The 12,837-nt window shown below is 41.0% G+C and overlaps 1 protein-coding gene across 3 annotated transcripts in view; it reads right to left on the reverse strand.

Moving 5' to 3' along the window:
- The window catches only part of LOC130909991 (glutamate receptor ionotropic, delta-1-like), a 261,884-nt gene that overhangs the window by 92,439 nt on the left and 156,608 nt on the right, over positions 1–12,837 (reverse strand). For all 3 annotated transcript variants that reach the window (XM_057826984.1, XM_057826983.1, XM_057826982.1), the window contains one exon: positions 7,006–7,290. In XM_057826984.1, coding sequence (XP_057682967.1) covers positions 7,006–7,279 — 274 coding nt within the window. In that variant the 5' untranslated portion in view covers positions 7,280–7,290. The remainder of the gene's footprint in view (positions 1–7,005; positions 7,291–12,837) is intronic.

The raw sequence follows: 12,837 nt of genomic DNA on the forward strand, positions 1-12,837 counted from the left end.
TGCTGTTTAAAAAAATATTTTATTTTTAAAAATGCTCTCCTGTTCAAAATTTTTTTCCCCCAGAAAATTGAGATTTTAGTCTTTCCAATGATGTATCACACATGCATATCGGACAATTTTGAAAGTTGGCTAAATCGGGGGTCTCAGAGCGGAACTTCGAGTCACCGGAGTGCTTTCCGCCATATACATGTGATATCTAGCATCGTACAGTAGCATCATGTGGGCGTAGATTGTAGGCTATCGGCTACAGTCAGGTATTATTGGAGCCACCTATCATCGCGTTTGCAACGGCGTCACAACTTCCTTCCCTCCTCCCCCCTCCTGCTCTGCTCTCCTTTCTCCGTGAGTCTGTGTCTCTGACTTTTCTCGCGTCATTCAACCAACGTAGTAACATATAATAACGCACGCCTTTACATCGTCAGTAACAGTAACGGCGTTGTCAAGATGAGAAAAGTAATTAATTAGATTACTCACTACTGTAAAAAATAACGTCGTTAGTAACAGCGTTATACTCTAACGCCGTTATTAACAACGCTGGTCATCAGCCAATCAAACGTGCGTTTGAGGGGGGGAAAAATCGACCAGCACATTCAGCAAGTGAAAGGGGGTAAATTTAAGTCCCACCATATGGAAAATAATCAACTTAATAATGGTAGGGTCAATTCTACCGTGACAACATATGGGAAGACTAAATTACCAATATAACTGAACTCATTACATAATGCAAATAAGGTTGCTTAAAAGTTGGTGGGGACAAATTTGAGCATCCTGAAAAGTTGGTAGTGTTATGTCCCTACCGTCCCTATGTGTTAGGTTTTGTGTTGGTTTTCTCCTTGTGTGACTTGTCCCTGTGATTGCCCATTGATTTCACCTGTTGTGCCTCCAAGTGTATCCTCAAACCTGCATCCTCCTGTGCTCACCTGTTCCTCGTTGCGTCGTTACCCCTTGTCTGTGTGTGTATATAAGCTCCCAGTTTCTTTTCATTCATTGTTGCGTCATTGTCTATGTCAACGTCGATGTCGAAGTCCTGTCCAAGCCCTCGTGTATTAGTTCCTCCGATAAAGTAAGTTTTGTTTGAACCTTGCATTTTTGATCCCCAGTACTTTTGGTTGTACTTTGTGCTTTTGTTAGTTATTATTAAAACGTTTTTTGAGTTCACTGCCACCTGCCTTGCTGCCTTTTGTTTCCCTGCATTTGGGCCCACACCACCTGCCAGCCCGGTTTCCCTGACACTATGCAACCCTACGCCCTTGGACTGCAAATAATCACTGCCAGCCCTCGCAGTAAAAATCGATTGGATGTCAATACGTTTTGAATAAACTTAGAAACTTCCTCTGAAACAGCGAGTGATCCCTGCCAGCCCTTCCAATCAAAATGGAATGGACGTTTATCGCTGTCAATGGCACTGAAGCATGACCATTCGTCTACTGTGCTGCGCATCAATCGGCAATCACTCAATACGAACCTGAATCCAGCCACAGCGCCCAGCAACTGAGGCGTCTCGACATCCACGCCCCATTCATCAAAAGCTGCGGGTATTTTTACATTAGCATCCTACCGAAAAAGAATAACAAGATGACGAGAGAGCCTTTGCCACTCGTCCTTCAATAAGTCGGAGTCCAGCGAAAACATTCAAGTTTGTAGGAAAAGCAACTCCTCGACTTCGGAGAATCTCAAGGAGAATTACAAAACAGCAGTAAGTAACCATGGTAACATCAATAGCATGGACTCTTATTTATTACCAGTGCTGGATTCCAACACGACTCCGACTAACACCATTAGTTCTTCCCGACTAACTCTACCGACCACATCGATGTGACATCCAGTTACATTCTCCTTTAAACGACTTCATGGAAAATCAGAATGCAAAAAAACCCCAAGAAAATCAATAACGTGAACAGCTGCAAGTGTTTGATGTGCTTGCGGTGGACAGCAAGTGACCCCTCTACCGACAACTTCAACCCCCTCCGGTCCCCCCGAGCCCACATCAGTGTGTCTATGGCCTCCCTGGGGTCCAAACCGGGTTGTGACTGACAGTTGGTGAAAGGCATTTTTCCCAGGGTGCATTGCAGCGTGTCCATGTGTGAGATTTCCTCTCTGAACTGCAGTGTCACGCTCAGCTGAGCCTTGCGGTGTGTGTATGTTTGTGTGAGCGTGTGCGCTACGTCCTCAATCTCAGTGCATTCATCTGAACGCTCCATTGTTGTCCGCATCGATCCCGTTCGGACATCCCCGAGGTCCGATGTGATTCCATTAAGATTTCGTGCGACTAAGCTTTTTACCCGACAAAGCTTTTGGGCGGCAAATGGGAAAAGTGAGCACCGGAAATCAGTCAGCTGCCTGCAAGGGAATATGGGAAACATCCATGGCTGCTGAGGTCCACAGCAATTTGTCTACTTACTTCCAACTAACACGACTCACTATGTCAACCCGAAACAATGGCCATGTTTACATTGATCTAATAATCCTTGTAAAATAGATTTTTGGTTCAAAAACACAAATATATTCTGTTGTTTTTTTTTTCAATGTTACCCTTAAAAGTGGCCAATGGCACGTCTGAACAGCTCTGTTGGCCGCAACAACACAAACACAGACTATATTCACCAAGGGCGTAGGTTCGATCTCAGCATTGGTAGGGACGATAGAACAGCATAAACTGCTTGCCCACTTTTTGCCACGGATGGGACATTAATAAGACCAAACAGAATGGATGAATGGGGGTCAAGTCTACATTTCTCACGAATATGAACCTAATTCATTGATAGGCTAAATGATCAATGCAAAATAAAACTGTATTGACTACAAACTTTCATATGAATTGGTTCAGGTGATACACATTCAAACCTTTGTTTTCAAAAACTACAAAACATTTTGAAAAATTCCAGAATAAAATGTCTGGATTTTACAAGCAAGTTTAAAATTACAATATTTCAACATAACTTAAATTATACAGTGCCCTCCATAATTATTGGCACCCCTGAAAAAGATGTGTTTTTTAGCTTCTAATATTTTTTTTAATTCAAATTATATGGGACCTTAATGGAAAAAAAGACAAAAATCCAACCTTCAATCCAATTGCATTCATTCAGTGGGGAAAAATCCCACATAAAGAAAAAAATATTTGACATCAAAGAATGTGTGTCACAATTATTAGCACCCCTGGTGTTAATACATTGTACAACCCCCTTTTGCCAACAAAACAAGGTCTGGGGACTGAGATGGCAAAGGGAGGAGCTTGATTTTGTGTCTGGTGAACCATTTCTGTGTAGATTTGGCCATATGTTTAGGGTCATTGTCTTGCTGAAAGACCCAGTGACGACCCATCGTCAGCTTTCGGGCAGAAGGCAACAGATTTTGATTTGAAATGCCCTGGTATTTCAAAGCATTCATGATGCCATGTATCCTAACAAGGTTCCCAGGGCATTTGGAAGTGAAACAGCCCCACAGCATCACTGACCCACCCCCATACTTCACAGTGGGTATGAGGTGCTTTTCAGCATGCGCATCTTTCGTGCCACGCCAGACCCACTTAGAGTGTTTGTTGCCAAAAGGCACAATCTTGATCTCATCTGACCAAAGCACACGGTCCCTTCTGTATTTTTGTGTGAGCAAGACAAGACAGTGACCCTAAACATATGGCCAAATCTACACAGAAAAGGTTCCCCAGACACAAAATAAAGCTCCTCCCATGGCCATCTCAGTCCCCAGACCTTGCTTTGTTGGCAAAAGAGGGTTGTACAAAGTATTAACACCAGGGGTGCTAATAACTGTGACACAGATTATTTGATGTCAAATAATTTTTTCTTTATGTGGGATTTTTTTCCCCACTGAATAAATGCACTTTTATCGAAGGTTGGATTTTTCTCTTTTTTTCCATTAAGGTCCCATATTATTTTAATTAAAAAAAAAAAAAAAAATAGAAGCTAAAAAACACATCTCTTTCAGGGGTGCCAATAATTATGGAGGGCACTGTATTACCATTAGGAGTGGGAACCTCTTAGGCTAAATGATCAATGCAAAATAAAGTTGTATTGACAACAAACTTTCATATGGATTGGTTCAGGTGATACACATTCAAACCTTTGTTTTCAAAAACTACCAAACATTTTGAAAACTTCCAGAATAAAATGTCTGGATTTTACTAGCAAGTTTAAATTGCAATATTTCAACATAATTTAAATTATATTACCATTAGGAGTGGGAACCTCTTGGTACCTCACGATACGATACGGTTTGCGGTACAAGGCTCACGATAACGATGATCTGACGATATGGCGATACAACGATTATCGATACACTGGGCAGGAAAAAATTCTAGGATATTCTAAAAACAACTAATAAACAAAAAACAAGTGTCTGGTGTGAATTGGAATGAGTTTATCACTAGTAAACGTCCGATCCATTTGAACTGGGAGGGTGTCAGCGAGTTCATTCGCTGCCATCTCTCCCACTTCAAACGGATTGGACGTCTATGGCCGTAAGTAGCAGGCAATGAGGTAATTTTGAGCCATTTCAGGTCATTTACCTGTTTATTTTCAGTTACTTCCTGTTGATTTTGCGGTATTTTATGGGTTACTTCCTGTTAATTTTGAGTTACAGAACAGGAAGTGACCTGGGAATCACCCAAATGAATAGGCAGTGACTCAAACTCAACAAGAAATGACCTGTAAATGCCCTAAAATGAACAGCAAGTGACCTGTAAATGCCCTGAAAATCTGACAAAATGACTGTGAATGGTCTGGTTTCGAATGAACGAACGTTCCCAGTCTAAATGGATTGGGTTTTGAGCACCGTTAAAGCAGCCTATGAGTTAACTGGGACACTTTATGGTGGAAGATTTTGGTAGCAACTTGTTGGTTCCTTTTTTTAGACACTGTCACATTTTTTAGAATGATATCTTGATTCTTGCAGGAGCATATCGATAACCTTTTGGGATACAAAGTATCACGATATATCACCATTTCGATATTTTGTCACACCCCTAATTACTATGCACATTAAATACAAACTTGTTAATAATCTCAACTGTCCAAGAATGCAAAAAAATAAACATTTACCTTAAGACCACTTAGCATTGTCTGTCTGAATAAAGAGATTATAGACCCTACCCACGTGACGTCACAACTCCTTCCTCCTGACTGGTGCCGCCCAACTGTCCGTCAACACATCATGTTTCCCTGTTACGGCTACGTACATTCCTCCTATTTACGACGTGTTTTTCTGCTCGTTAACATTAATAATCAAAATGGTGAAGGCGTGTGTGGCGGTCGGTTGCAATAACAGAGAAGATAGACGGAGAAGACGGAGAGACTTGAAGTTCTACCGGATTCCGAGAGACCCGGAGAGAAGAGAGCGAGATGGGCTGATGCAATTCGAGGAGAAAACTGGGCTCCAAACGATTACCACAGATTATGTAGTAGTCATTTTATATCTGGTAAAATGCATTTAATATATATTTAGAGGGTTTTGGGCTGACAACCACAATTAAGATCATTGCTAGGCTAATCGCCGACAACATACACGTATGTATGTAGTGAGAGTGCTATCGCTAAACCATATAAACATTAAAAGCCCTAACTCCATTGACAAACGACATGAAATACATTAGACTTGACAGTGGATGTTAGCAATAACAAAAGATTTTGAATTGAACATTTCGTAACTCACCTTTCCAAGCACAAGATAGATTCCTGCCGAATTTTCGTGGACGAGGACCTGTTTCACCAAACCAGCAACGAAGTATTTATAAGCCTCCAAGCTCTTAAAGTTTTTCAAACTTTCGTGAGAATAGGCTGATTTTGTGTGGACAAGATAGTTGTACAGTTCAGGGTAGCTAGCAGATGTCAGGCAAATACGGCGGAGACAGCGGGTCGAAAAACATCGATTTAGGCATCAAATATGGATCTGGCGAATGGATAAACTGAAGCTTTTCCACATAACGCCTTTTATGCAACGCATCAAGTGAGTTTACGGCATCCGAAAGCACCGGGTCTTCCATGAAATGCATTATAAATTGCTCGATCAATTGAGACCATTGATAATACAGACACAAAATGACGGACAAGTGGGCGGAACCATACAGCGAGCACGTGATTTTGTGACGTCGGTGGGTAGGGTCTATACATAACTGGCAAAACTAACACTACTGCTTTTGTCCACAAGCACAGCCAAACACAACAAAAAATGAAAGCTCCTTTGGGCTGCTTTAAGACCACACACTGTAAATAAAATAAAAATGAAAATTGGGGAGAAGCGGGGTAAACGTTGGTTCACTACATTTTTCGCAGTTTCATAAACGTTAGCAGTAGAAAGCACAATAAGGAGGACACTTTTCTCTCAGCAGCTTCATACTCGAGTGTTGCAGGTTAGCAAATTCAAAGTTTAATGTTATGTTAACTCTGATGCCAGTCGGAATTTCAGTAGCAAAATTAGTGGCGTGTTCCCCATCTCCACAATACTGACGTATTTTTACATTACTTAGAGTGACTGCTTCTCCTGCTGGTCGAAAAAAAAACAAAAAAACAACTAATATCCCTCCTATTCGAAGGAGGCAGCATGTTGTCGACATGTTGTATTTCTGTGGGGCTGTGAGTGTGTGTGTGTGTGTGTGTGGGGGGGGGGGGTTGTCAAGTCATCAGCCAATCAAACGTGCGTTTAAGGGAAAAAAAATTGATTGGCACATTCAGCAAGTGAAAGGGGTAAACAACATACAACATATGGGAAGACAATCTAAATTACCCATATAACTGAATTTATTATATAATGCAAATAAAGTTGCTTCAAAGTTAGTGCGGACTATTTGAGCATCATGAAAAGTTGTTAGTGTTATCTCCCTACCATCCCTATGCAAACCTACGCCCTTGATACTAACTGACTTCCAATGACGAAGGTCGACGTCCAATTCATTTTAGCTGTCCCTCCAAAACCAAATGAATTGGACATCGATCATCATCAATGGCTACCAATTTAATCCCAGTAAAAGACCAAGGTGTGCTTGTCACGTACCATACTCAATGTCGTAGAATACGATGAACTTCTGCCAGCGCAACTCTTCAACCAGTGTCAACATGACGTCATTGAGGCGCACAGGCGGACGGGCAGCTAATGTGTACCCGCGACCGCCGGGGCTGGGGTTGAGCTGGCAGGCGGTCCTAGGCGAGCCTCCACCGTTCCTCTGGATGTACAAGTGCGGGATGTGCATGGCGTCGGTCAGCGACTGCAGCGCGCTGGCTGAAGCACAGCCGGTCGACGTCACGAGCGCTAGGATTCCCTGGTTCATCAGCTCGCATGCTGGAGAGGGATGAAAAGAGAGTGGTCATGTTTTAAGAGAAAAACAAATATGTATCAGAATAAACTGTCACATTAGAAAATTTCACTTTTTTTGCAACCAAAGTTGCTTTTGAGCATGCTTTTGTAAGCAGAATCTTCATAAACATTGACACAACAGCTTCAATAATCCTAAAGCTTTCAAGTGTATTTCTCAATTTTTTCACAGATAAAATGCAATACCCCAGGTGGCAAGTTGGTGGTGTTAATTCACGATAAATGAGCAAAATTAGGGTCGGAAGACTGTTGCTTTTTTTAGCTATACCCCAATAAAACCGAATGCTTAGTCGGGGTGTGACAAAATATCAAAATAATGGAATATTGTGCTACTTTAGATCACAAAAGGTTATCAATATGCTCATGCAAAGGATCTAGTGGGAGGGTCGGCAGTGAATAAACATTTGCTGCCACCCTCCCAGTTCAAATGAATTGGGCGTCTTGCACTGATAAACTCAAAACGAGCTTTTTTTTGTTTATTACCTGTATAGTGAAATATAATTATTGTAAAATTATTTCCTGGTCTATGTATCAATAATTGTTAAATCACCATATTGTGAGATAATCTTTACCGTGCGCCTTGCATCGCAAATCGTATCATATCTTGAGTTACCCAGAGGTTCTCAAACTTAAAGCGGAAGTTCAGAATTTTTGACATTAGGCTCAATCTAACCTCTCGAATGAGCAGGGGTTAAATTAGGGGCAGTTTACATGGCGACTCTGCGACATGAAGATGAAATGACTGTGTTGCGGAGTGGCCTCGCATTCGTATGGTGTCGGCGAAGACGGAAGGCAAAGACGCAAACCTTGGAATCCTGCCTCCAAAGTGGAAGAATTCGATTGCGGGGGCTTAAAAAAGCTCCCGCGTCACGGGGCCGCGACGATAACGTCATCACTCGTACACGTCACATTGGGCGTGCACAGCGGTGCTACTAAACATTAAAAGCAGCAAATATGGCGGAACGTCGGCTTTAATTTACTGTTTTTATAATATTTTTAATTCAAACATGTTGAATGTTTCCATTTTGGTGCCTTTTTGAACAAAAGAAAATGCCATTGCTTGGAGTGGTCGGGCATGTTGTCTTCCGGGCTGAGGAGGTCAAAGTGCATCATTCGCTGTCGCCTTGCAAATCTGCACTGCCCCCTTGGGCCTGGCATGAATACTACATCGTTTTTATGCGGAATTGCGACATTGTTCGAATGGACACGGAACCATATAAATGCAAACATGAAATTTTTCGTCTTCTCGGAGAGTCACCATGTAAACGGCCCCTTAGTCGCTGGAGTTAATTTCAACAAATTTCGTGCAGTTTGTTAGTTGTTTATTAATTTCAGGGCTCCGGAGTGGCTAAGCTAGCGCGTGTCAATGGTCCCTTCCTAGCATGTCAATCAAAAACAATATTAACAGATCTAACATGGTCAAATAGATTTAAAATGCATATCGTTGCTAAAAATACACATGGGGTAGAACAATGTCACACCAAACTGCCGTAATTCATTTAATTAAGCCATATTAAAAGAATATGTAGTACTGTGAAATTCAACCTGAACAATTTTAAAGAAATAAAATCTTTCATAACACTTGAAGCTGCTAGAATGTTTCAACACTCAATGATTTTATCACACATTGAATATTGCATCACGTGTTGGCAAATGGCAGGAGTAAATACATGCAGTAACATAGAATCACTCCACAAGAAATCGTTAAAGGTGTTTGCCAGAAAATCCATGCCATTCCAGGTTTGTAACATTTTAAAAAAGTACAACTTATTGAGCCTTGAGAATTTATTTTTAAAACGGCTTGTCTAATGTACAAGGTGTTGCATGGACTCGCCCCACCTCCCATGACGGCCTCCTCTAGAGAGGACTGTGAGGTCCCAATCAGAAAAACAGCCTCTGTCTCTGTAAAGGCCAGTGAAATCTGGAACAGTCGACCACTCACCATCAGGGAGTTTCCCACAATACGAACCTTCAAAACTTAGCTCAAGTAGGCATGTGCCAGTTACCGGTTTCAAGGTTTACCGTGATATGAAAACGTCACGGTTTGAAAACCACTAAAATTTTATGTCATGCCGTAGTTACAGTATTAGCTATTTTTAAGGTCCCAAAAATGGAACGAGAAATCTGTGGCTTGGAACGGCAGTGCTCACCCCGCCCCCTCCATTTGTTGCTCTGTCCTGTGTTTCTTTCTGTGTGTTTGTCGCTGTGCTGTAGAATAGACATAATGCCTGAAGGTGTTGAAACCACACCTGAGCTTTTTCCCCCCTCCGAAAAAAGACAAAGTCGCTAGTATGGGAGTACTTCGGCTACCGAAAAGAAACAGACGGCCGCGGCTTAGAGAAGGAACATCAGCCGACGTAAAGGCAACACCTCCAACATGATTTCACATTTAAGTGATCATCATCCGTCACTTTACACAAAATTTAAGGTAAGTAAACGCTGTCATGTCAACGTTTCCCACCAGCTACGAGATATCACTCAAGCTGGTTTAGTGTGCCTAGCGATGGTAAAACAAATACTATAACTAGGGCTGTCAAACGATTAAAATTTTTAATCGAGTTAATTACAGCTTAAAAATTAATTAATCGTAATTAATCGCAATTAATCGCAATTCAAACCATCTATAAAACATGCCACATTTTTCTGTAAATTATATATATATTCTGTAAAATAAATGGTTGGAATGGAAAGATAAGACACAAGATGGATATATACATTCAACATACGGTACATAAGGACTGTAGTGGGCATTTCACTCTACTGTCATTAAAAATCTGTCTATGCTGTCCTCACTCCGAAGCATCTACTTTTTCCAAAGCTAGACAGCTAGAGAACGACGCCTTAATAATTAGACTTCTTCCTTTTTCATCTGATTAAAAAAATGGCCTCAAACCATTGTCCTCTTTAGACCGTCGTAAAACTACAAAATAAAAGTACACAAGCACTGCATTAGCAACAACGTTAGCTTAGCACGCTATACAGGTTCACTAAACATAAACAAAAAGCGTCTCATACAAAAAATATAACATTTCGCTTACTAACATAATATGTACATTCTTTACAACAACAATACTTAAGGACAAATCTTGTCCAAGGATCATATAAGCACAACATTATCAGCCCGAGACGTCGTGCAGCCATAATGAAGAAAGAAAAGAAGAAAATAATAAACCATGTCGCAAAGCGACCACAAGAGTTCGCTGTTGTACAGCGCAAAAAGCCTTGCTGTAAAACTTACCAAAAGGCAGAATACTTTCTGAGCGGGACATGTGCGTTAATTGCGTCAAATATTTGAACGTGATTAATTTGAAAAATTAATTACCGCGCGTTAACGCGATAATTTTGACAGCCCTAACTATAACGTAAGCTTGTTAACGAGGCAGACAACGTGGCTCGTTAGCATGCCAAGATGGCAAGCTAGTTTCCTCTCCAGCATTAGCCTGCTTTTGTAAAGTCTTCCGCCATTGTAAACATCTGTCAATTTGCAAATATGTTGTGAAAAATCTGTTCAATGGAAAACTGTATTTTTTTTTTTTTGTTATGTTTTGTTTAACCCACACATCTCAAAATAACACCATTTTAGAGCTATAATTGCAATACAGTGATACCGTGACACCTTGGTATTTTTGCTTAAGGTTATCATACCGTCGAAATCTCATACCGGCACATGCCTAAGCTCAAGCAGTGGTTGAAAGTAAACCAGCCCTGCAATCACTGACTTTTAAGTTCTTAGTAACCTATTGTAGTGTGCTGTTCTATTGTAATTTTTTTTTTCTTTTTTTGTCTGTTTGTGTCTTTGTGTTACCTGCCTTGGGATTGCAGATGTAAATTTGCATTTTTGCTCCAATCTGGCATATTTACATATTTTGGATGTGTCTAATAGATTTTCATAAATGTGCACTGTCTCTATCAAATAAATAAATAAATATTTCTGCGGGACTATTTTTTTAGATGCGTAATGCGACAACAATAGAGGGGAGTGCTTCGGCCACTCGTGTTCATGCTGCATTCGAGGAAGGTGGGAAGTCGGACTCATCCCCCTCGGATGGTATTAGTAGCAACCTCAAAGCATTCCAAGCGTTTTTTTATTTAAGCCATCAAAAGACATGTTGACCTCCAGCAAACCTGGCTTCTAGTAAGCTATCAAATAGTGGAGGAAAAACGACGGCTAAGGTATGTACACCACACTGTAAACTGCCATCAGCACATTTTGTCGAGTGACATTTGATTGAAGCAACTCGTGAAGTTGGGGTACTATTTTTTTCTGACATTGCGACTACATCCTCCCAGTTGGAGAGACGTTCCAATGATAATCGGAAGAAATGGGCGAATGAGAGTTTCCACAAATTCCTCATGAAGAACGAGGAACAATACAAACTGTGGATACTTCCTGCTGGCTACGACATAAACACACTGGTGGAAAAAATTTTATCCGCTGTGCAGCCTGTTACCTACAGAGCTGCTGGATTACAAATGTTGCTATTCATACTACAGTTATTGACATGCAATGGTAAATTTTAAAAACTTGATCCTGAAAACACAGCCAACACTATTGATTGCATGGTTCATCGGTGATTTTCATGCGTTCATATGTTGTTTTTTTATTGGCATTCTAAGACGGGCTCATTGACTCGCGCTAGCTTAGCCACTCCGGAGTACTGAAACTAATGAATAAATAACTACGCTGCTGGCCAAAAGTATTGGCACCCCTGCTATTCTGTCAGATAATGCTCAATTTCTCCCCCCAAAAAATGATTGCAACTACAAATGCTTTGGTAGTAATATCTTCATTTATTTTGCTTGCAATGAAAAAACACAAAAGAGAATGGGGAGAAAATGAAATCATTATTATTTTACACAAAACTCTAGAAATGGGCCAGACAAAAGTATTGGCACCCTCAGCCTAATACTTGGTAGCACATCCTTTAGACAATATAACGTAGAACAACCGCTTCCGGTATCCATCAATGAGTTTCTTACAATGCTCTGCTGGGATTTTAGATTATTCTTCTTTGGCCGACTGCTCCAGGTTTCTGAGATTTGAAAGGTTCCTTCTCCAAACTGCCATTTTCAGATCTTTCCACAGGTGTTCTATGGGATTCAGGTCTGGACTTATTGCTGGCCACTTTAGAACTCTCCAGTGCTTTCTCACAAACCATTTTCTTGTGATTTTTGAAGTGTGTTTTGGGTCATTGTCCTGCTTGAAGACCCATGACCTCTGAGGGAGACCCAGCTTTCTGACACTGGGCCCACATTATGCTGCAAAATTTTTTGGTAGTTTTCAGACTTCATAATGCCATGCAGACGGTCAATCAGTCCAGAGCCAGAGGAAGCAAAGCAACCCCAAAACATCAGGGAACCTCCGCCATGTTTGACTGTGGGGACCGTGTTCTTTTCTTTGAAGGCCTCGTTTTTTTTTCCTGTAAACTCTATGTTGATGCCTTTTCCCAAAAAGCTCTACTTTTGTCTCATCCGACCAGAGAGCATTCTTACAAAACGTTTTTGGCATTCCCA

This window comes from Corythoichthys intestinalis, chromosome 21 (assembly GCF_030265065.1).
Source record: "Corythoichthys intestinalis isolate RoL2023-P3 chromosome 21, ASM3026506v1, whole genome shotgun sequence".
NCBI lineage: Eukaryota > Metazoa > Chordata > Actinopteri > Syngnathiformes > Syngnathidae > Corythoichthys > Corythoichthys intestinalis.